This window comes from Phaenicophaeus curvirostris, chromosome 5 (genome assembly GCF_032191515.1).
Source record: "Phaenicophaeus curvirostris isolate KB17595 chromosome 5, BPBGC_Pcur_1.0, whole genome shotgun sequence".
In the NCBI taxonomy this organism is placed as follows: domain Eukaryota; kingdom Metazoa; phylum Chordata; class Aves; order Cuculiformes; family Cuculidae; genus Phaenicophaeus; species Phaenicophaeus curvirostris.
Window position 1 is genome coordinate 50,401,713 of NC_091396.1, and position 24,697 is coordinate 50,426,409.

Here is a 24,697-nt window from a genome sequence, read left to right on the forward strand (position 1 = left end):
TAGTGGCAGGGGATCCTGAAGGAGAGTAGCCTATAATAAACTACTTCATTTTAAGAGAAATTAAAATTTTCTCTCTTTACTTGATTTGTGCTGAGCATTAACAGGCACTGATTAATACAGACAGGCTGCAGACAAGGATACAGTATTAAAGATGATGTTTCCTTAGCAACAATATTGGATGGAAATCCAAGACTATATTCATGTGACTACTACTGAGCTTCATAAAACTAGGGCACCAGTAAAAATGCACAGAAGAACACTGCAGTAAAATAACAGCATCTCAGATATGTATTAATTAAGAGTTAACTTTAACTGTGAAATTGATTCTATGAGTAAACACAGAAAAGTATTTTCATTATACGTTTACAGCCATTTTACATATAGTTGTGGATATTTGCTGTCATTTATCCATATTTCCTCTGAAAGAATGTCAGGACAAACTATAAACCCTTTCAGTCATAATACTTAAGTTGTTAAAGCAGAAAGAGCTGTAATCAGCAAACACCTCATCACGTTAAACAGATCAAGTCAGAACACACTTACACCCCATAGCCAAAACAAAGCAGTACTCATCATGGAGCGCCACTACTGGGTCTTCCATATAATTACTGTCACAGCACCAATAATGTCAAATACAGCTTTCTGAAGATTACTTAAATTGTGCAAGCATCCAACTCCAAAGTAACAGAGTTCGAACTGGAGACAGGGAGAGTGGACTAAAACTGTACATTGATTATTGCCAGCTGCAGTCTACCTCATTATCATTCCATATCCTCCACTCTCAGATCTGACTGGCTTTAGATTAACAAGAAAAAAAAAATCCTAAATATCCACTTTGGCCTCCTGTCTGTTCCAAAACTCAGCTAAACAGGGAAAGAAAAAAAAAAAACCAAAACAAAAACAGATGAACTTCAAAGAGAAGGAAAGAATCAGAGAGTGAGTGCAGTTAACACTGATGCAAAGTTCCCAACTCATCAAATATGAAAACTGAGGGAAAAGATTCTGGGAACTACAGGCCACTTTACACAGATGTCTGTTCTTGCCTTGCACAGTCATGTCCTTCGCTGCTGAGGGAAAGATCGACTTAAGCTTTCTAGTTAAACAGTTAACGATCTCAAGAAAAGAGATTAAAAATAAAGATATTCCCCTTCTTTTCAAATATTAATGGTTTAGTCAGTGCCAATACGAGAAGTCCTGTTTTAACTGAGTAGGGGGGTGCTGTTTTTTCCCAAATTCTATATGATCTTGACACTATCATCATCAGGTTTTCACTTTCTCAGGCAAGCTTCCTTTATAACACGCCCCTTAAAAAAGAAGGCAGCAAATTCACTTGCATTTTTCTAGCAAAAAACTCTTCTTAGAGAAAAGTCAGAAATATCATATACACCAAAATGATTTAGAAATAAATTTGCTAAGACAACGTCCTATTATTTTGTACTATTCATATGAAAGAAGCAGTTCTGCTAATAATAGCTGGTGGTACAATAACGTGACACACTAAAGCTTGAGGGCAACCAAGGTACGGAATCCCACCTCAAAAAAATATCCAACTTCTTTGTTTCTGTATGAGACAATGCAAGGACTTAAGACGCATTCTTTAAACCATTATTAGATATAAGCTGTCAAGCATAACTCTCCCAGTACCAGCAACAGAAAAAAAAAAAAAAAAGAGAGAGAAAAAGGGAAAAAATGGATACAGAAGAGCAAGATCTGTGGCAAGAATAGATGCTGCCATCAGCTGTCAGTAACTCAAGAGGGAGACGGTCTAGTTTTTCAGCTCTTTTCGGTCTTTACATCTAATGGCCCAAAAGAGGTTCCTGAACAATTCAGTAAGCACTGAGGATCTCAGTCACAAAGTTACAAACCAGGCCTTTATTCTTGAATGCAAGTGGTGAAAAGCAGACAAGCGCCCAAAATGATCACAGATTGATTTTAGGCTTCCTCAGTTTTCCAAAATGGAAACACTTGATTTCCCATTCTCACCAGTTTACAAGCTAAGAAACTACTAAATTAGCCTACATAAAGATTATCATGCTGAAGCCACATAATTATGCGGACACAGAGACAAGTATATCCATAAAATCAGAACAGTATTAATTTCAAATAAAATTTGCAATGAAATACAAGAAAAGTGACAAAAAATTTTATCACAGTTATAATTGCTCTCGTTTTTCAGCACACAAAATTTCATTACACTGTTTGCTGAATTAGAAATGTAGAGAATAAAGGATTAAGGACCAAACAGGTGTTGAATCCAAATCTTTTACCCAAGAAAATTTCAAAAATTTCTTTCCAGAAAATGATTATGTTGGATGCTTCTGACCTCACAAGTTAACTACGTAAACTTGCTTGACATACAAAATGTTCTTGTTTCTAAATTTTTCACTATCATGGTAAAACCCTTCAAATAAACTCTTCATCCAGTCATACCACTTGCTGCTTCTCCATAAGAGATTTTTTATCTGCGAGATTAATCTTCCTACTTTCAGTTTTGAAATTTATAGTAGATCTTCTAGTATTACATAGAATAAAACCCCCACAGATGTGTACAATTTTCTTTCACGTTTCTGAACAAGTAGATTAAACTGCAATTCAGTCTTCTCTCCTCTGGGATATATTATGAGAAACTTATCTGACTATTTGAGAACATATAATTTGAATATTCAAGAGTGGAGTCACAGAACAATTTGTAACAACTTTTGAAAGGTTTTTTCTTTTCTATACAGAAAGGTCACCCTAATAAAATCAGCAGTTGGCTTAAAATAAGGAATGCTGAAGAGAAGGCAGTGGCAGAGCTGCTCATGAAATAAGCTGAGCTAAGCAGAATATTCTGTGCTTCAATGGACTGTGTGTATTCGATTACCTACCAAAGAAGGTTTAGAGCAGAAGAGAGCAGCATTATGACAACTTTATCCTGAAAACTCTCAAGAAGGCAGATATACTAACTTTCTTTCCTAGCTCTTGAGAACACCAGACCTACAGGTATTCTGCAGGTGTTAGTCAGAGGCGTTTTCATACAGAAAAGGAAAGTGAAGGACATTTATAACACTGGTCTCAAATTCACCATCCCTGCATCTAACTTCATGCCTAGAAAGGTGAAATGCTCCAGGATATCACTTAAAGTTGGGACAACATCTGAACTATCATTTAGAAAAACTAAATAAATGTGATGCAGGCCACAGAACAGAAGTATTTAAATGAAAGACTTTCTGCTAAAACAAACAAAAACCTCACAGGTACCAGAAGAATAAACAAAACAGGAAAGAATCTTAGGAAAATGCAAGAACACCAAATGAACTCCAAGGTCCATGTGTATTTGGTGGGCAATGAAAGCTGTTGCACATGTAGGCTGACTAAGTTTATTACTGAAAACCACTAAAAAGAAGATGGATAAAGAGCATTCATGAGCAACATCTTCAAGAAAATACAACTCTTCTGCTCTTTAAATTATGTTTATCTCAGCAATATTGATCCATATTAGATGAGGTAATATAATATATACTCATAAGCATATGCTGTAACCTGCAAAAGATAAAATCATAATTATTTATAAATTAATTTATTACTAAATAATGTTCAAAAGGCTATCTATTTCTTTGGCATTAATTTCTATGGTAGAAGAAACAGCAACCTCTAAACCAGTAAGTAAATGAGGAACCTGTAACTAAAAATACAACTATCTAAACTGCAACCTCGATCTAAAAAACACCAAACCAAACATTTCCCAGTCCTTCACATTCTCCTGTTATTTGCCAAAGCACTCTGGAAGACTGTTTAGCTTAATATGTCACATTCACCACAATAAATCTGCAGGCAACTTCCAAGAGCTGTCAAATACCTTGTCTAAGATAAAGCATCATTCACCTTGCTTGCTCTTGTACAGGGATTATAAGCAGGGAATGAGGATTAACACAGTTATAAAAGTCAGGAGAAGGTTTATACAGTTGTCAGCTAACCAAAACATTGAATTAATCCACTCCTTCTACATGCACACTGTCTTGCTAAAATAGACACCCCACCACAACTCAACTTAAATGTGTAAAACACAAATTTTTTAAGTGACTTCTACCCTTCAGTACATTTTCCATTTTTTCCCCAGCTGTATGTATGCATAACATTTGCATGCACTTGTACCAGAGTCTGACATTTTCAGGAGCTTTATTATTAAAATTATATATAATATATAAAATAGCTTATAATTCAGAAAATTCAAGGATTATTCTTATTTTTTTAACTTTATACTCAACTAGATTTAGTCAAAAAATATACCACATAAATAGAAAGAAGCAAAACACTGTAACAATTCTTTCCCATTTAGTCTTTTAGAACACTGTTATAAAACTATGTAATAGCTACAAATTTCATTCTCCAATTCTGAAAAAAAAAAAAAAAACATCATCAGAAATGAAAAGTGAGCTAGATCTGAGAGCACAATGATTTTACTTTAATTGTCCAGGTGCTGAGGCACTGGAACAGGTTGCCCAGAGAAGTCATGGATGCCCCATCCCTGACGGTGTCCAAGGCCAGGATGGATGAGGCTTTGAGCAGCCTGATCTAGTGGAAGGAATCATAGAATAACCAGGTTGGAAGAGACCCACCAGATCATCGAGTCCAACCATTCCTATCAAACACTAAACCATGCCCCTTAGCACCTCATCCACCTGTCTTTTAAACACCGCCAGGGAAGGTGACTCAACCACCTCCCTGGGCAGCCTGTTCCAGTGCCCAATGACCCTTTCTGTGAAGAATTTTTTCCTAACGTCCAGCCTAAACCTCCCCTGGCGGAGCTTGAGGCCATTCCCTCTTGTCCTGTCCCCTGTCACTTGGGAGAAGAGGCCAGCACCCTCCTCTCTACAACCTCCTTTCATATACGGGGACTTCAACCACCCCAACATATGCTGGAAAAGTAGCACAGCAAGCTGTAGGCAATCCAGGAGACTCCTGGAGTGCATTGAGGATAACTTCTTAGTCCAGCTAATAGAGACCCCCACCCGAGGAGGTGCAATACTGGACTTCATGGTCACCAATACAAGCAAACTCATCAGTGATAGTAGGATCAGAGGCAGCCTGGGCTGCAGTGATCATGCACTGGTGGAGTTCAAGGTCCAGAGGAATATGGGACAGGTGAGGAGTACAGTCAGGACACCAAATTTGAGGAAAGCAGACTTCCAGCTCTTCAAGGAATTACTCGATAGGATCCCCTGGGACATGGTCCTCCAAGACAAGAGAGCGGAAGAGAGCTGGAAAATATTTAAGGATGCTTTCCATAAAGCCCAAGAGCACACAGTCCCCGTATGCAGAAAATCAGGCAGGGAAGGGCAGACCGGTGTGGCTGAGTCGAGACCTGCTGGTCAAACTGAAAAAGAAGAGGGAACTGCACAGGCAGCGCAAGCAGGGACAGGTAACCTAGAACGTGTATAAGGACACTGCCCTGTTGTGTAGGGAGGAAGTCGGGAAGGCCAAGGCACAGCTGGAGCTGAACTTGGCAATGGAAGCAAAGACTAACAAGAAGGGCTTCTACAGGTACATCAATTAAAAGAGGAAGGTCAAAGAGAATGTACCCCCACTGATGGTTGGGAATGGTGACCTCATATCAACAGATGAGGAGAAGGCTGAGGTAATAAACAACTTTTTTGCCTCAGTCTTCACTGATAAGCACTCTCCTCACCCCTCCTGCATCATGGGACAGCAAGATGGTGACCAGGGGGGTAAATCTCCTCCCCCTGTAGAGGAGGATAAGGTTCATGACCACCTGAGGAACCCTAACATATAAGTCTATGGGAACTGATGAGATGCATCCCAGAGCCCTGAGGGTATTAGCAGATGCAGTTGCCAGGACACTGTCCATGATATCTGAAAAATCATGGCAATCAGGAGAAGTTCCTGGTGACTGGAAGAAGGGTAACATTGTGCCCATTTTTTAAAAGGGCATAAAAGACGACCCTGCGAACTAACAACCTGTCAGCCTCATCTCTGTGCCTGGGAAGAATGTGGAACAGATCCTCCTAGAAGCTATGCTAAAGCACATGGAGGACATGGAGGTGATTAATGGCAGCCAGCATGGCTCCATCAGGGGCAAATCCCGTATGACCAACTTAGCGGCTTTTATACTGGGGTAACCACAGCAGTGGACACAGGTAAACCGACAGATTTGATCTATCTAGCCTTCTGTAAAGCCTTTGACACAGTCCCCCACAACATCCTTCTCTCTAAATTGGATAGATAATGGATTTGATGGGTAGATAAAAAACTGATTGGACGGCCATTTTCAAAGCGTAGTGGTCAATGGCTCGAAGTCCAGATGGAGATCCATGACTAGTGGTGTCCCTCAGGGGTCCGTACTGGGACCGGTGTTGTTTAGTATATTTATCAATGATATTGACAGCGAGATTGAGTGCACCCTCAACAAGTTTTCAGATGACACCAAGCTGAGTGGTGCAGTTGCCACACCCGAAGGACGGGATGTCATACAGAGGAACATGGACAGGCTGGAGAAGTGGGCCTGTGAGAACCTCTTGAGGTTCAACAAGGCCAAGTGCAAGGTCCTACACCTGGGTCGGGGCAATCCCCATTTTTAGTACACGATGGGGGATGATGTGATTGAGAGCTGCCCTGCAGAGAAGGACTTGGAGGTGCTGGTTGATGAGAAGCTCGACATGAGCCAGCAATGTGCGCTCACAGCCCAGAAGGCCAACCATATCCTGGGTCAAAAGAAGAATCAAAATAAGTGTGGCCAGCAGGTCGAGGGAGGTGATTCTGCCCCTCTATTCCTCTCTTGTGAGACCTCATCTGGAGTACTGTGTCCATTACTAGAATCCTCAATGTAAGGATACTGAGCTATTTAAACAGGTCCAGAAGAGGGCTACAAAGATGATCTGAGGGCTGGAGCACCTTCCATATGAGGACAGGCTGAGAGAATTGGGCTTCTTCACCCTGGAGAAGAGAAGGTTCTGAGGACATTTGTAGCGACCTTCCAGTACCTGAAAGAGGCTACAGGAAAGCTGGAGAGGGACTATTCATAAAGGCTTTTGGTGATAGGACGAGGGGGAAAAGGTATAAACTGGAGAGGGGCAGATTTAGGCCAGACATTAGGAAGTATTTCTTCACCATGAGAGTGGTGAGACATTGGAACATGTTGCCAAGGGATGTTGTGGCTGCCCCATCCCTGGAGTTGTTCAAGGCCAAGTTGGATGAGGCCTTGGGCAGCCTGATCTAGTGGGATGTCCCTGCCCATGGCAGGGGGGGTGGAACTGGATTATCTTTAAGGTCCCTTCTGATGCTAACTATTCTATGATTCTATGATTCTTTATACTTTGATGTCAAATATCTAATAAATACACCTTGTATGAAGCCAAAGGAAGTTGAAACTGTAACACAATGTAAAAGGCAAATGAAAAATTTCCCCGTGTGTCATCTGTCACAGGCTTCACTAAATCATCAATGGAAGTACCACCTGGAGTACCTATAAAGCTGATGACCTTGTTCAAAATGACATGATTCTCTCCAAAGCTATGGCACTTACTCTTTGGACACACTTCACTTGCCTCTTGAATTCAAACCACCAATTAACATCAACTTGAAGTCACAGCAATCCTTGTGAAGAGGAAAGTTCAAATCTGAACAGAATGCCAGGGTCTGCCCAGGTGCTCTCCTGTGCCAGCCATAAATCTTGCCCATTACCCAGTGATGAGGCACAGGTTGTTCTAAAAGATGCACAGGTGAGGATTTTCTGAAGACATAGTCTTGGTTCTGAGACTGGATACACATCCCAGCAGTTTGTTAGTTGAATCAAACACAGAGAGATCTCTTGGAACTAATCTAAAGTGTCTGTTTAAGATTCTTTTATTTCCACATACCTCTCTCAGAACCTAATAATTCTGTTTATATTTGGATAGTCTAAAGTAAAAAAAGTCCTGAGGCTAAAGTGGCTCAGAAAAAGAGGCATTCCAATTCCCAGCTCAAGAGGAATAATTACTCCCACTGTATGAATCCACTACTTTTCAGCACAGGAACATCATTAGGATTCAGAACAATGCTAATCCAGACATACAACACCAAGTCACTTCAAAAAAAGTGAGCACCCCGAACTATCGGTCAAAGGTATGAATATAAAATGAAAATGTAAGTAATAAGTAGCTGGATATTGCTGTTAGGATGGGAGCTAAAAGAAGGGATTTTTACTGCCTAAAATGAGAGGAAGCAACGTGTGTTTTTAAAGCAGAAGAATCAGACTGATCTGGTCATACAGATGCAGGTCTTGATCCCTCCTGTCTGCAGGCCAAAGCAATAGGCACTTTAAAGAAAACTCCCCTGAAAAAGCTTGGAAGACCAAGCAGTGAAGTGATATTAAAAAACTGTGAAAAACAGGTGGAAGGACTGCTCACTGTATCTTCTGAAGTAACGTCTGAATACCCAGGGCTTTCACTGAAGGATAAGCATCAGGCATAATCTCACAGATCCATTTCAAAAGAAAAGGAGTCTACCAGGAAGCTTCTCAGCAGTAACGAGGATTGCCTGTTCAAGTCCAGTCTTTTTCAGCTAGACTGAGGAAAGTTATTCTGAAGAAGAGAGAGAATATTTCTCTACAGATTTAGTAATACAGGTATTCTCTAGCAGCTAGGTAAAACACCAAGAAAAACTGTGTTTCTAATGCAAATGGTCACACAAAGACATCTTGCTTGAAACGCAGCATAGAAGTGGAATATCTCACCTATCACCAAAACAACAGCTATGTCAGCATGGGGCTTGCAGAGGACACGTGATCTTCATGTTCACAGGCTGATAAGATGTCTCCAAAAGTGATTTTGCTCAACTCCTATGATGGATGGTTACGAACCAGAGGACATTTAATGAGCACCCCAAGCACTGAGCAGCTTATGCTAAATGAAATAAAGGCACTTTAGCATAAGGCCTCACAGCTTTTGCACCAGAATTAAAGCTAACTTTGCAGAAGAAGCAGCTGCTGTAACTGACACACTGTCTTCAAGGTTTCTCTTTGCAACAACAGAGAGTTGTTCTGCCTTATACTCCTCTCATTTCTCACGGGGTAGTCCTTGACTTGTTACTTTGTAGTCTATCAATTTGTAGACTGAAATGCTCACATAGCTGTTTCTCATGGGAAAATATAATAATGTATTGTAACTAATGATTACTTGTTGCTAATGGAGAATTGTCAAATCAGCTTGCAAAACAATGGCTTGCTTGAGTTAAGTAAGGTATAAAATGTGTTACGAACTTCGATTAAATGGCTTCACTTGGATCATATTGATCACTGCATGTTGTCCCGTTTCCTTCCGTCACTCCCATATTCATTAGTAGCTGATATATGAATTTGCTCTCTCTCTTTGTAATGCTGACATAATCTTTTCCATTTTCATGACCAAAACTGAAGCTGAAAGATGAAAAGTTGAAATGAAAGTAAAGGTGGTCAACACAAAAAATGTTCCAGGGATTTGTTATCAGATGGTGCACATGCTAGAATTCTTTGTGGTTTCTACCTTTTGCAATATATAACTCATGGGTATCTTAAGTCTGCTCAAAAAATTCAGTCATATCTTTTGCTACCGAGAGTTAAGGCAAGGCAATCTTGGCCAATTCTGACCTTTTGTGCAAATCAAGCACTGCATACTGAAGGTCTATTAATATCATAAAAGCTACAACAGCAATAAAAATAATGATATTGTTTACTCCTTGTAGAAAAGTCTTTTGTAGCCACTGTAGCAATCTGCACAGCAATCTGCACTCTAATGAACGTAATTTATACACATATACATATATACATATATCTGTAACATTCTGCAAGGTGCTTCACAGATGTACCAGGGGAAATTCATACTACAACAGGTGGTATGCACACCAGAATTTCACCATGTAGAAAATCTTCTATATGTATTTTGAAGAAAATATTCAATAGCATCTAGGTTAAACATTCAACTGAATTATTAAGGCAGCCAAGGGAACTTTCACAGTCTGCCTCGGAAGTTAAAGGAATATTATAGCTTTATTTTTCTTTTCAAGCTATTTCAAGCACTCAGTAACCTTGTCTACCATGTGAAAGTACCAAAAGAAACAGATTCCAACTTAAATAAATATATTGTGAATAAACAAATTTCCTTGATAATACTATAACAGCATTATAATTCTAAGTGTATCTTAAGAAATCTAAATTTCAAATTGAGTATATGACTGATCCTTATCAGTCCAGATTAGACAGCTTTGCCACTTCATGAGTAATAAATCATTTTTCTTTTGAAGTCATTGAAGCTAGACCAAAGTGCTGTCCTAAGTCACAGACTTAACTCTGCAAGTGATGCATTAATATTTAGAAAAACTGGGCAAACTACGTTTTGAAAAACTGGGTAAACTACATTTTGAAGTAATAAAACCCCTTGAGATATCGTAAAATGTAAAACTAAATTCTCTGGCTCTTTTAGCTTTATGTCAACCTCAGCTTAAACTTTAAAAAGCAAAAATTATACACGACATAAAACTAGAAATAATTTTTTATCATTTTTGTTATCTGGTGGAATTTTTATGCATCGCTTCAAACAAAAGCTGGAAAACTATTTTTTTTAAAAAGCCTACATTGCTTGTGTTAATAATTAAAGTAAAATTTAAAGTAATTTTCTGATATGTCAGACAGAACCAGTAGACGATGGTTTTCAATCTAAAATACTTAAAGATGGAAAAAATAAAACAATTCCTAAGTAATTTACTTCTAAACCTGAAGTTTATTTTACTTCTTAACTGAAACTTTAAATTTTGCATTTAAAAAAACTCACATTTGACTTCAGACAAATCTTTCAAAATAATTATTTTATTCAACTATGCTAAGCTACTGCCTCTCACTATCATAATGACACTGTAAACATAATAAGTTGACTTCATAATACTATTAAAAATCATCCAGGAATATAATCCACCTTCTTACCTATGTGAAGACAATGATTAAGAAATTAAGACACCGAAACCATAGGTGAGGAGAAACATAATTACTTTGATTAAAGTTTGGAAAAAATCACAAGGTCTTCAAAATCTCTGTAAAAAATCCTTTAAAATTTTTATTAATCAAACATTATTAAGTCTTTGATTATACTGCTTGTCATAGTTCTAGAGCCTTGTGTTGTCACATTAGTTCTGGGAAAAGAGAAAAAGAGCCAACTACCAAATCAAGAAAAACATTTTCTACAGCACCAAGACGTTTTCACATTTAGGTATTGACCTGATCTGACCCTGCCTGTGAGTGCCTACAGAATCAGTCCAGACAATGATGTGACTGCTGGCTATGAAAAGCCTTGTGCATGAAGGCAAGCTCGAAAGCCTGTAGCTCCTTGATTTGTCTTTCTCCTTTAATCAACTTCTGCTATGTTTTAGATGTTCAGTTCTGGTTGGAAATTTTTGTTATTTCTATTAATGTAGTTTTAATTAAGCAAAATTAAGGTTTTGGTGGTATGCAGGCACATCAAACAACATACACACTGTAGTCCCTTTCTAATCTGAACCCAGGAAATATTAAACTCTGTATTGCCAGCAGTGTGCCCAGGTGGCCAAGAAGGCCAATGGCGTCTTGGCTTGTATCAGAAACGGTGTGGCCAGCAGGTCCAGGGAGGTTATTCTCCCTCTGTACTCGGCACTGGTGAGACCGCTCCTCAAATACTGTGTTCAGTTCTGGGCCCCTCACCACAAGAAGGATGTTGAGGCTCTGGAGTGAGTCCAGAGAAGGGCAATAAAGCTGGTGAAGGGGCTGGAGAACAGGCCTTATGAAGAACGGCTGAGAGAGCTGGGGTTGTTTAGCCTGGAGAAGAGGAGGCTGAGGGGAGACCTCATTGCTCTCTACAACTACCTGAAAGGAGGTTGTAGAGAGGAGGGAGCTGGCCTCTTCTCCCAAGTGACAGGGGACAGGACAAGAGGGAATGGCCTCAAGCTCCGCCAGGGGAGGTTTAGGCTGGGCATTAGGAAAAAATTTTTCACAGAAAGGGTCATTGGGCACTGGCAGAGGCTGCCCAGGGAGGTGGTTGATTCACCTTCCCTGGAGGTGTTTAAAAGATGGGTGGATGAGGTGCTGAGGGACATGGTTTAGTGATTAACAGGAACCGTTGGACTTAATAATCCTGTGAGTCTTTTCCAACCTAGTAATTCTGTGATTCTGTGATTCTGTGATAATCTAGGTCCCATTAAGTCATGAGTTCTTTAATGGAGAGAAATAAACCGATTATGCCCTTAAAAAACATCTGGAGAATAAAAAGTAAGAGTACATGGATTTATCTTTAGTGTAAACAAAAGAAAGCCGGCACCACATATAAGCCTAAAAATAAGCTAAGGAGAAGACCTGATTTTTAAGTTGCAAATCTAAACTTTCTCGGGAAAAAACCTACCAGTCCCTGAAAACATTGTCTTCACAAAGAAGTACATTAGCTTGGTGAATTAATCTATTCAAGTGATCTGGGTTGCTGTAATAAACGTCTCTGAATGGTAGACATGACATGATTTCATCATTACACTGCTTTCCTCCTTTGAAACAAGAACACGTTTTCCTCATCAAATGCAAACGGAGAATGAACCCCAATTGTCACATTTGAGTAGAGATGCACCAGCACATGTTTCAAAGCCTGCTCTTCTTTGCAGGAAACAAACAATTAAAGCTAACGGGTTTCACAGCAAACATTCCATTGCATAACAAAAAATGCACAAACTATTCTCTATGTCTAATTCTCTTCAAGGGAAAATAATTTCAAAAATAATTTCCTTAACTACAAACTTACAGGTAATTATTTTTATTTTAATTTGCATGTTGGAAGTAGTTCATAAATGGAAGTTTGTAGTCAAAATCCTGAAGCTTTGAACTGAATTTCTAATTCTGGAAGCCCCTACTATTCACCTTGGGGCTCCAATTTTGATTTTTGGTTGGAAAGTCACTTGACCTGTCACTGGACACCTCTGAACAGAGTCTGGCTCCCTCTTGTTTACACTTTCTCTACAGGCATTTACTTCCACTGGGAAGATTCCCTCTGAACCTTCTCTTCTCTAGACTAAAACGTCCCAGTTCCTCAGCCTTTCCTCGGGAGAGATGGTCCAGTCCCTCATTGTGGCCCTTTATTGGACTCTCTCCAGTAACAAATGCAACTCTTGTACTGGGGAGCCCAGAACTGGGCATAGTACTCCAGGTGTGACCTCACCAGTACTAAGTAGCGGGGAAGGATTCCTACCCAAGACTTTCTCTGGGACTTAAGAAAAAAGACTGGTTTCCCAGGACTTTCCCTAATAATCCAGAATATAGGCACTTTTTAGGTTTCCTAAGTATTTTACAAGCAATAGTTTCAAGTGCATGACTTATTTCACATTTGAAGCATAACCATAAGATGGATTTTACTCCCATTTTCCTCCAGTGAAGTTACTAGAGGATATAAAGGGGGATGACTGGCCTCCTTCATAGGCTACAGTTGCTGAAATCATTTGGGAGATTACATTTCTGTAAATAAATAGAATTCTAGAAAGAAAGATATGGACTGAATAGAATTCAAGGGCATATGAAGACTTCTTCAACAGAACATGCTGAAGCTTGTTTTTTCCTCTATCACATTAGTAATTAAAAAAGGTTGCCTATGTAACAGAAAATTAAGAAATTTCTCCTTATGGTAACTGTGGTATTCATTCAGTTACATCCTCTGGAATACAAAATACACAACTAATCATGAAATTATGGGTGAAAATGCATAGATCTGCTGCCAAACCAATTGACAGAATTTCACCTGGTAAAATTTTGTAGCTATATATAATATTTATTGCTTAATATTTGTGCTTGACTGTCATCTGGAGTTAGGTCAGAGACATACACCATTCATTCCAGACAAGAACAATACAATAAACCTGACAGCAGATATCCTAATTTTCAATTACTTAAATTATTTGTTGAGGTTTTGAGAACTAGGATGGATGTCACGGTGCCAATCTACTGGAGGAATAAAAAAGATGGAAATAAAATAATTTCCCTTTACATTATTGTGAAACCTTCTGTTTGGCTCTTTTTCTGAGAAAAGATATTATGTTCTTTCATAAGGTTTTCCCATTACATGGATCTAATGAAAATGTAACAAATAGAGGCAGAATGACATAAGAAGGTGGTAGAAACACACAGCATCTTTACAGAAAAATTCCAACAGCCAGTCACCCAAAGTCATAACAATGCATAGTTAACAAAAAGAGAGGGTAAGACCAGAGTCATCATTCAAAACCACGATGTGACTTATCACTGCACTGCTAGAATTTCTGTTTTCAAACCACAGCTGACAGCCACACAGAGGAAGCCTGGACCTGCCACCTGGAGAGCATTAGTATCTAGTAACAGTCTTAGAAAGCATCTGATGGAGTCCAACAATTTCTTAGATGCTGACAATTAGACTAACATTAAGGATACAACAATAGGTAGAAAAATCTCCTTCAAACAGTTGGTGGACAGTGCTAACATCCTGAAGCAGACACAGTTTTAGTGATTTTGGTTTTCACTAGAACCTTGGAAAGGTTCACACTAGGAAGAAATGGTGTATTTTGCCTTGGAATAGAGGAGCAAGATCACAGAATATCAGGCAGGACCATCTGCTGTAGACTAAGCCAAATTCCGAAATATAAAAAGGTGACATAAAAGAAAGGGCATATAAAGACCACAGTTAGAGTGACCAGAGGTTTTGCTGCTTTTTTGTTCCTTAGGGACAAAGTCCAAGATTATTCCTACAGAATTCACAGCAACAAATAAGAAAAACTGTCTTAACAAAAGCTATGCTCTAGACAAGTAAACTATTTTGCTGAGAACATCCAAAACCTGTCAGAATACAGAGAAATGCTTTGATATTCTTTCTACCTCCCTTGCGTTTACCTCTGCTTTCTGTAAGCACGGAATTTACCTGTCTACAGTCTTGGATACAGAAGGGCACAAAGACAGAAAGAACCAGGTGTTTTTAACCAAGCTGAAGATAGTACCAATTTCTTTATCGTTGTAGCAGGGGAGTGGTTAGTTTCTGGTACTAGACCTCTGAATAGTAAAGAATTCTAATGTTTCCTGAATGATTTTTTAAACTGTGTCTGCCCTAAAAACAGAAGTCCACATGAGTCCCAAGGCAAACAATGTGTGATTTCTTTACCCCAACTTAGTGTGAAACAAGAAAAAAACACAGACATCTTTAGAAAAGCAGGGTAACAAACTTGTTAGACATAGCCTATAGTTGCTCTACACAGAGTTAGAGACGGCATTATCAGCAGAAACCCAAGCATTTTTTCTAGCTTAAGATGCACAAGCTGCTGCCTTTAGCAACAAAACCTAAATGTTTCACAGACACCTCAATCAAGTAGTTGGTTTACCGTAATGAAATTCTAGTAAGAATATACAACAGCACTATTATTTGCCAGCTAACTCACCTGACAGATCTGAAAAGGATAACAGTCCTTCCTAATTTGCTTCCCTTTGACAGAGAAATGCTATTCCTCTTCTTTCTTTGACACGCATGATTGTGCAATTGTTTTGCATCAGGACAGCGATAATGGTGCCCAAGAACAGGCTTATGAGTGTGTGTTAAAGTTTTAACTGAAGAACAGATGTCGTGCAAAGCATGCATCTCAAAAAGATGCACTAGTTTGCACTTAGTTTTTGCTTTTGCTTTTCAACAGCATCAGCAATGCCAGGTGAAAAGTTAATTCCTGTAAATTTCCAGTACTCTGAAGCTCACAAAAAAAAGACAGCCACCATGGCTAGCATTAAGGGGGAAAAAAAAAAAAGCATTTAAAGGAAAAATTATTCTAACAGTCTCCTTGAAACATGCCTGTATAGAGAACAGTCCTGGTAACATCAAAGGCTTTTGCCAGCAGACAGCCATTTTAAAAGGTGAATGAGGTCAGAGTCTCCGATTTTCTCACCTTCCACCAGAGAAAATAAAGTACATAAACATGCTTTAGGTAGCCCAGACAAATAAGGAGCCTCAACAGGAGCATAAGTTTCCAGGATGATAAGTTAATACTCTGAGGGGGCATCTTCTGAAATCTTTATACAGATCAGGATTAAATATGATCCCCCTAAGGTCTCTCAGGCAAGGGAGGGACAGGCTACATTAAATAATCCATGCTCCTTTAAACCACTAAAATTACAGAGAGAACAACAGAAAAAACCACTCCAAGACATCAATTCTTCCTCCTCTACCATAATGCAAACCTCATCTACACCTCATAAGCTAGTCTGGCAATTTATGTAATCTCACAGAGCATACAGTTTAAATCAGTAACTTTGCAGAAATAAGTCACACTTCCATTCAAAATTAGTGTCACCTACATATACACAGCCGAGGCTGGATAGGGGATCTTTTCTTCTGCAAACACAGCAGACATCCAAGTTATGCTGCTGGTGATGGACACCGCTATCAAAGGAAATCATCTGAGATTTCACGTACAAAAATTTCCTCCTAAAGTGCTCCTAGAAATGCAAGAAAAACACTCAAGTTATTAGCACTCCCAAAACATGTGAGTTTCCAAAACATTTCTGCATCTAAGTGACGTGTTCCGCAAGTGCCTAAACGCATCCAGGACCTCAACAACAAAAATATGCAGATGCATAATAAATACAAGATCGAAAACATGATACTCCCTATGCTCCAGAATAGTAGATTGATTTCTGGAACATAATTCTCAGAAGCGATAAAAATTGAAAGATTAAAACCCAAAAGCTCCTCAGAAAGCAGGAGAATTCCTTTTAGAGACAGATTGGAACTAAATGACTGAGACTGTTCAGTTAAAAAACAGACTAATAAAAGAGGCCTCAAGTGATCCTAATTGCCCTCTTCTATTCCAAAAAGGCCTGTTTCATAGAACTGAGCTACGAAAACACTGGAAAAGCACTCTCTTTTTTTCAGTATCCAGTTAACTGATGCTGGGGATGGGAGGGTGTGGACACCATGATTAAAACTGAGATTAGACATTTGTACTGGAAATAAGTTGCATTAAATCACCTAATCATATAAAAATTCTTAAAGCTGATTTATACTTTTTTATTTAATGACAGGAGGTAAACTTCACTGCAGAAGGCAAATTGCCAGTGCAAGGAAGAAATTTTCCAAAGGAAAACATCCTCTAGCTATCTGCTAATCTATTGCTGTTCTCTGTTATTAAAGACCGGTTTTCTGACTTAAGAATTGTAATTCCTCTCTTCCTGGCTGATGCTTAAAATTAGAATGTCATTCAAAGCATGCTAATGTTGTAAAAGTTCTCATAACAAAGAGTACTAATAATATCCCCACGTAGCATGCAATATACACTGTATAATCTCTGTAGCTACAGAACTGTGCTCATGGAAGTTTGATCCTTTAAATATATAAGATTTTTAGACATCAGATCTGCTTGCACAAATGAGATCCCATACTTGTAAGAAGATACTCCATCCTTCCACTTCTTTTGCTAAGACATCCACAAATGCCTCAGCATTTGAACATTACTTGCAAAACCTACCCCAAAGCAAAAGATGGTTGTTTTATTGCAAAAAAAAAAATCGTGAGTTTACAATCTTCAAGAGAAAACTCAGCAACACTGATTACTCTATTATATAATCCCAGTTTTGCACCTGTTTTCTGGTATTTTAAAAATACATTTTGTGTAATACTTGACTTTCCTACTATGACAGCTTCAAATATTGAGAACTAACACATCTAGGTACCCAGGTTCAGTCAGGAAACATAAGGGATGGTGACATTTAAATGGTACCGTGTTGCTTTTAGAAAACACAGCAAGTGAAGCACTGATTACTGCAAGTCTAATCCTACCATTAGAAATAGCCATGCTGCTTTTAAATCGAGTATTCTTCTTTAAGCATACCAACATTTCTGTATAGTATTTTGCATTGCATTCAGCACTCATGAATGCATTTAAGAAGCATGCAAAATTCTAACTGCATAAAACTATAATGCTTTAACATATTTAGAATTACATTCTCTCTCAACATCAGTACAATGCAAAGCAGCAGAAACTCCAGTATATCAGGCCCACACAAATCCAAGTACATCCCCACAAAAATCAGGCGAAGTCATTATATTCCTTCTCTCTGGTTTGTTGACTTTTGACATTTTTTTTTTTCACTTACTACTATTCTGAATCATGACTTGTGTTACATTTTGGCCAAAGGTAGCACATTGCACCAAAACAGAGAGAGTGAGCAAAAAACTGTCACCAGAGGAAAACATAAACAACTTCCGCAACTGTAGCTCAAGCCACCTAATTCTTACACTGTAAGAAGTCCTAACTGAAATGAATGCCTAGCTCAGAAGCACTTATGAATACTTTGTATTAAATGTGCAATATTACACTAGGGCAAGCTTGAACCTTAGATTAGAACAACTGACGACCCACAGCTTCCTTAACACAATGGGAAGCTGCAGACCTGGATTTCCTGCAACACCTGACATCAGGGATGGCCAGCAGTTCTTAAGAAGCACTTTTTCCTCTACTAAAACGAGAATGTTAATAAAGCATTAAATGATGCAAGTAACAGTGATTCAAGCTTCCGATTCAACACCCCTAGCATTGAATGGTTTATAATGGTACATGGTCTGCCTACTTTCTTCTTCACATTTTTAGCACCGAGGAGAAATGTACTATAGTTGTGACACCCTTCTAAGTGACATTCACAGCCATACTTCCAATGAACTTCAATTTTTTCAAGAAGAAGAGTTAAACAAGGAAGTGGCCATTATGGCCAAGTTTTCTAGTGCGTCTAAAAGCTTAAATGAAAGACCCAGCACCTATTCTGCTCACTGCAATCAATACCTGATACTCATGAGTAACACACACAGAAGGTGTGGCTCGATGCGCTAAGCATCATAAAAACAAGTTTTGTGCTACGAATTACCTACGAAACTGTCTACTGATGGCTCTTACCGCAACAGAAAGAGCCAAGGAAATCAGAATTTAAATTCCATCCGCAATGACACCTACTGGAAGTGGAAGGATTGATGACTCAGGCTCACATCTGCCCCTCACACTCCTCAAATTCTCTCCTCGATCTCATACCACCACCAGGCCTATAAAACCATGCCGAGTCAAAACACATTTTAAGAAATAACACCAGCACCTTTCTTCTGCAACATCAGCTTGTAATTTTTTTCTTTTCAAAATTAACTTCAGCACCGCATTCGCTGCCGCGCCGCTACCGAGCTCCAGGGGAAACCTCAATTTTGGAAGAAAGGCTGATCTTTTAAGATCACCCTAAAAGTTCCAGGAGTTAACCGGCAGGCCGCTAATTCCTCATGTAATCGTCGCTTTCTAAACGCGAGCCAAAGGTCTCTACCTGCCGCAGCTTAACCTCCCCCGCAGCCCGAGTCCTTCGGGGCGCACACGCGATTCCTCCCGCTCCTCCCGCCGGGCACCGGGCAGCGACCTTTCCTGCCCCCGCGCGGGCTCCGCGCCCGGGGAGGGGGGGGGGGGACAGGGGCGGCCGCCGGACGCCCTCGCCGGGGGAAGCGCCGGCTCTGCCGCAGCGATTCCCACCCGCTCCCCGCGTCCTCGGCGGCGGCGGCGGGGACGGGGCGGGAGCGGGGAGACCGCGGGGCTGGGATGCGGGGACGGGAAGGGCTCCGGCAGGGATGCGGGGCCGGGAAGCGGGACCGGGGCGGGGGGAGCTCCCAGAGCGAAGCGGGGCTGGGATGCGGGGCGAGATGCGGGGACGGGGGACTCCTGAAGGGAAACGGGGCCGGGAAGCGGGGTCGGAGTGGCTCCCGGAGGGATGAGGAGCCGGAAAGAAGGGCGGGATGCGGGGCCGGGGGGGCTCCCAGCGGGAAGCGGGGCCGGGAAGAGGGGCGGGATGCGGCGCTGGGATGCGGGGCCGGGGGGCTTCCGCAGGGAAGCGGGATCGCGATCTGGGGCCGCAGCGGTACCTGATGATGTCGTCCTGGTGCCCCAGGTAGAATTTCTGCCGGTGCTCTCGGGGGCTGTAGACCACGCCGACCCCCGCTACGAAGTAGACGATCTCCTTGGCCGCGGTGTAGTAGAGGTTGTTGCGGCACTGGTGACCCCGGTAGCCGTAGACCCACTCCAGCCGCAGGTGGCAGCTCGGCGCGCTCCGGTCAGCCATGTGTCCCCCCCACCACGGCCGGAGACCGGCGGGAAGGCCGCCCGCCCCGCTCCGCTCGCCGTCCGCCGCGCTAATCCGCGCCCGCCGACATGAGCGCCCGCCGCCGCCGCTCGTCGCCTCACAGAGGGCGCCGCCGCCCCGGCCCACCGCGCCGCCCCAAGCCGCCAGACATGGCCGCGCTCAGGCGCCGCCCGGCACCCGAGCCAGGGCGCCGCCACGGCCCCCCCGGCGCCGCCCTGCGCCTGCGCCCAGGCCAGCACCGCGGACAGCGCCGCGCGGCGGGGACGGGGCGAGGGACCCCGGGTACCCGCGGCAGGAGGTGGCGGGGTCCCCTCCGCGCCCGCTTGGGTCGGGGGGCGGAGGGGCGTTCCACACGTTTCTGTTCCCCACGTTTAGTTTTGAATTTTTACTGCCCTTTCGGGAACGGGCCGGTTCCTCGCCGTTCCGCCGACCCCCGGTAGCGGCGGGATGAGCCTCCTCCACCCGCGCTCTCCGGGGCCGCCGCCTCGCCAGCTTCGCTTCATCCGAGGAGAAAACGTCAGCTGTAATTCGGTAATGACTGATCTTCAGCCCTGCAGCCCCGCCGCCTGCCTCCTGCACCGCACACAGAAGCTGCCTCCCCATCCGTACCTCGGTTTCCCCACGACACAACTTTTCAGCCTTAGATCTCCAAGCATTTTAGGTGGGAAAGTCACCGTTTTCCGATCTCGCAAATGGGGAAGTGACTTCTCTGCAACGCCTGGGACAGCAGGGCAGGGGAGCCCCTTGACACCTCCAAAATCTTTGTCAGGAGAGCCTGCTCCTGCCCAGCTTTGCACCTAGATGCCTAAATGCGTGTACATGATCAAGATGATAGAAACGTCTTTGCACTGTAAACTTGAATATTTGTTCTAACAGCTACTGGGAAACTCATCTGATTTGGTAACTTAAAATAAAACCAACCAATCATTTTCCTGTTACTTCTAGCACAGATTTGATTTTCCAGCTGTATGTATTTTGTCAGGTTTTCTTTTTAAATCTCCATTTTCTTAACTTCTATTTCTCTTGTACTATGTCATTATTCATATTGACATTTCATCCACAAAACATCTACTTTGAACTAGTTACTTCGTGTTGGAGACATTTTTCCATGCTTCTCTAGTTGCAGTTTTACTAGTAAGAGTTCTTCCTCTTAAATCTTTCTTCAGTAAACTTAATACTATTTTATTCCCTTCATTGTTTTAGATGAAGAATTCTTTTGCAAAAACATGCATTTAAGCAATGCAGTCAATTAATTTTATATTAACATATTTTTATAGTCTAGAACACCGAGAGACAGTATTTTTCTCAAGCCCTGACAATAAAGATTTTTCATGACACCAGGATCAGACGCAGCTTTCAGTCCCACACATTTATTGAAAACAATGCTAGGCACATAACAGAATTCCACAGAGATTAACACAGCCTGAAACTTCGTTGAAACACATAGCCAAAGAAACTTCTCTTTCCATTAAAATTATTTTTTTTGAAAGAAAGAAATAAAAGGGCTTTTATCCCTAATCACGACAAACAGTTGTATGTATTTGTCAACAAATAAAGCAAATGTTACTTCCACAAAAATGGAAACTTTTCCCTTTCCATTTGCTTCGTAAACAACCAGAGCACCTTGGAACTTTGGCAGCTGCAGTTTCTCAGGACACCCTGGGATGGGAGACTAGTCAGGAAACACACTGGAAAATTCCTGACTAGCTCATCTTAAAAGTAGAAAATGAATTATTCTTTCTAATCTGATAGCTGTTCTGTGTTGCTATCCCACCTCTTTTCATGGGAAAAAAGTCCGTAACAATCATGCTGAAGTCTCTTTGTGGAAATAATATGGAAATGAACACTGTCTACCGTTTTTAAAAACAAAACCAAAAAATTTTGCATATCTGCATTGCTTCCTCTTAAATTCCACAGAATGTTTTGAATGTCAATATACATTTAATCAAACTGCTAGTAATATTTTATGCCGTTCCATAAAGTTACAAATATATTGAGACTAAAAGTAAGATATTACAGCTCCAAGACTGTTCCCTCTATAAGCCAAAGATTATGAAGAAAGTAGGTTCAAAAAATAATGAACGTACATGATGACTGAAATAATTTGTTCCAAGCTTTTAAATGTTAATTAGATTGATTATCGGCAGACAGAGGCATTTCATACATATTTGACTTATGCTGTTGTAAAACCTCATTTGAAAGTGGGAGTATTTTCATGGTATAAGTTGAGAATGTGTTAGTTTTCTCTTTACTGCACATTTATTGCATATTTAAACATTAATGTACAGAAAAACATAATTGCGGTGTCTCTATGTCTACTCTATATACATATACACTTTTGTTGGGTAATTGCTTAAAGTGAAATTTGGGACCTCTTGAGATCAATAATAATGTGTGGTATTAACTTCAATGGAGCTAAAATTTTCATCTGGCGGTCTTACAACTCAGAAATGAGAACAAGAGTGTATTTGATTAGCCTGTTTCCAGCTGCATGTTCCAAAACCAAACAGAATCAGGAAGAAATTTTAATGGGTAATGACATTGGCTGTAACTGGAATTTGCTGATCATATTTCCTGTAATGAAAAAGGAGAACCCAAAACTGTCTTTGGAAAAACTACATACATGCAATGCGAGGAGGGTGGGAATAGCTGCACGCCACACACCATACAAACAGATAGTATTTCCGTTGCTTGTTCCAGAATTCTCTACCATCCCAAAGATGAGGAAATGAGAGAAAATTCCAAGAGGAAAACTATTGTGGTAGTTTGCTAGCCTTATGCCTGTAAGGTTCCATAAGGGATGCAAGTGAAATTTTACACACACAGCTTCTGGTTTTGCCAGGAATAGGAAGCAGTGTAGTATCACACCTTAGTCTCCCCTTGCTTTACCTGTCACTCAGCTCTGACACACATAATTTTTTTGGTCTCTACCAGCCTGGACTTCTCCCCCCAGCATCACTGGTCCTGGGCAGCCACGGCTTCAGGAACCTCCAGGACACCCCTCTGTCAGTGGCGTACACGAGCACGGGTACATTTAGCCTCTGACACCACTCTTTCTCCATTCTTTTTCACGCTAGACGCAGAGACTTAGCGTGGCGTGACCTTTTGAAGCCCTCGCAAAGCCTGTGACCCCGGCGCCGCCTCCGCAGCCCCGCGGCCCCGGGGGGCGACGGCGCTGTCCCTGGTGCTGATCCCGGCAGACACGAGCCACGAGGCCCGGCCGCGTTCCCAGGGAGAGGAAAGCTGAGTTTTACGACGTAGGGTTATAGCGGGAAGTAAACGAGCTTTTAGCCAAATATGACTTGTTATGTGCTTCCAGTAAGGTATTTTACAAGGGAAACGAGGTGTTTAGCCTTATTGCTTCATCTGCCTATGTGTTTTGTATCTTTCCTATGATGTTTTATATCTTCCCTATGACATCAGATAGATCATGGCAAATTACGTTTCGTTAGTATTCAGTGACACAAGTGCATCAGCTCTCTAAATAAATCAAATAACTGGCATTTTAATGTCTCACAACGTGTACTTATAAGAACATGTACTTCCTAGCATAATGTAAATAAATCTACAATGTAGCTCATGTTCTGCTTAGTGGAACAAGGCTTAAAGAAGTGATTTCTTAAACAAATGCTCTTGGAACAGCTAATTCCAGAGCACACAAGATGAGGGATTATTCTCTGTTAAGTCCTAAGTAATACAGAGTAGCTGGTTCAAGTAGTAATTATATAACACGAAACAGATGAGCAACAGTGACAACATTAATTTCAACATCCTTGGGGATAAAAAGGTGTCAATCTATTATGGGAACACAATGTCTGAAAATACTATTCTGCAGAACTAAGAAACATATTTAAGAGAGAAAATTATGATAATTACCTGCAATCATTTCATAGCACTGAGGTAAACACTAAGGATCACAAAGGTCTGTTTGTTGCTGGATAAAAATAAGAAGGAAAAACAACAGCATCTCAAACTTAGAGACTATTTGAGTTTATTCTCCTTCAGAAAATGGAAAATTTAGAAAGAGATCTTATACCATATAAGCCAACACATAAGATGCAAGTTATTAAGAAGTTTTAAAGGACTAAGATATGTTATTAAATTAACAGTGGAGAGATTTTTTTAAGTAGCATTAGAAAAAAGAAACCTCAAAAATAATCAATATCTACTGCATTATCAAGAAACAAAGGAACTGATCAAGTTTAAGAAAATGGCATTGAAAAATAGTCACTGATTTCTTCACATCTCTCCTCAACACAAAATAGTCTGGGAAATACAATATGGGAGCACGTACAGGGTATGGTCACTTTATACTGTACCTCCACAAGTTTTGAGAATTTCAAAATCTAGCTGACGTGCTCAGAAGAGAATAATGCAATTTCTCCTTAAAATTGTATCCTATGTTGAAGCACCATCCAATACTGTAACCATTATAAAAGCAAGTTCTGTTATAAACTTGGCAACTATAAATCCATATATTTCCTTTTTGTCCTGATGGATGAACTAGATGCAATGGTTGAAATTAAAATAAAACAATCATGCGTGTATAAAATTAAATATTACAGATATTAATTTGTCCTG

At 40.7% G+C, this 24,697-nt stretch overlaps 1 protein-coding gene across 6 annotated transcripts in view; it reads right to left on the reverse strand.

The window, feature by feature from the left end:
• EML5 (EMAP like 5) overlaps positions 1-20,338 on the reverse strand; it is a 113,959-nt gene extending 93,621 nt beyond the window's left edge. For all 6 annotated transcript variants that reach the window (XM_069858650.1, XM_069858649.1, XM_069858648.1 and 3 more), the window contains exon 1: positions 19,899-20,338. In XM_069858650.1, the coding sequence (XP_069714751.1) occupies positions 19,899-20,095 (197 nt within the window). In that variant the 5' untranslated portion in view covers positions 20,096-20,338. The remainder of the gene's footprint in view (positions 1-19,898) is intronic.
• Between the last annotated feature and the right edge of the window lie 4,359 nt (positions 20,339-24,697).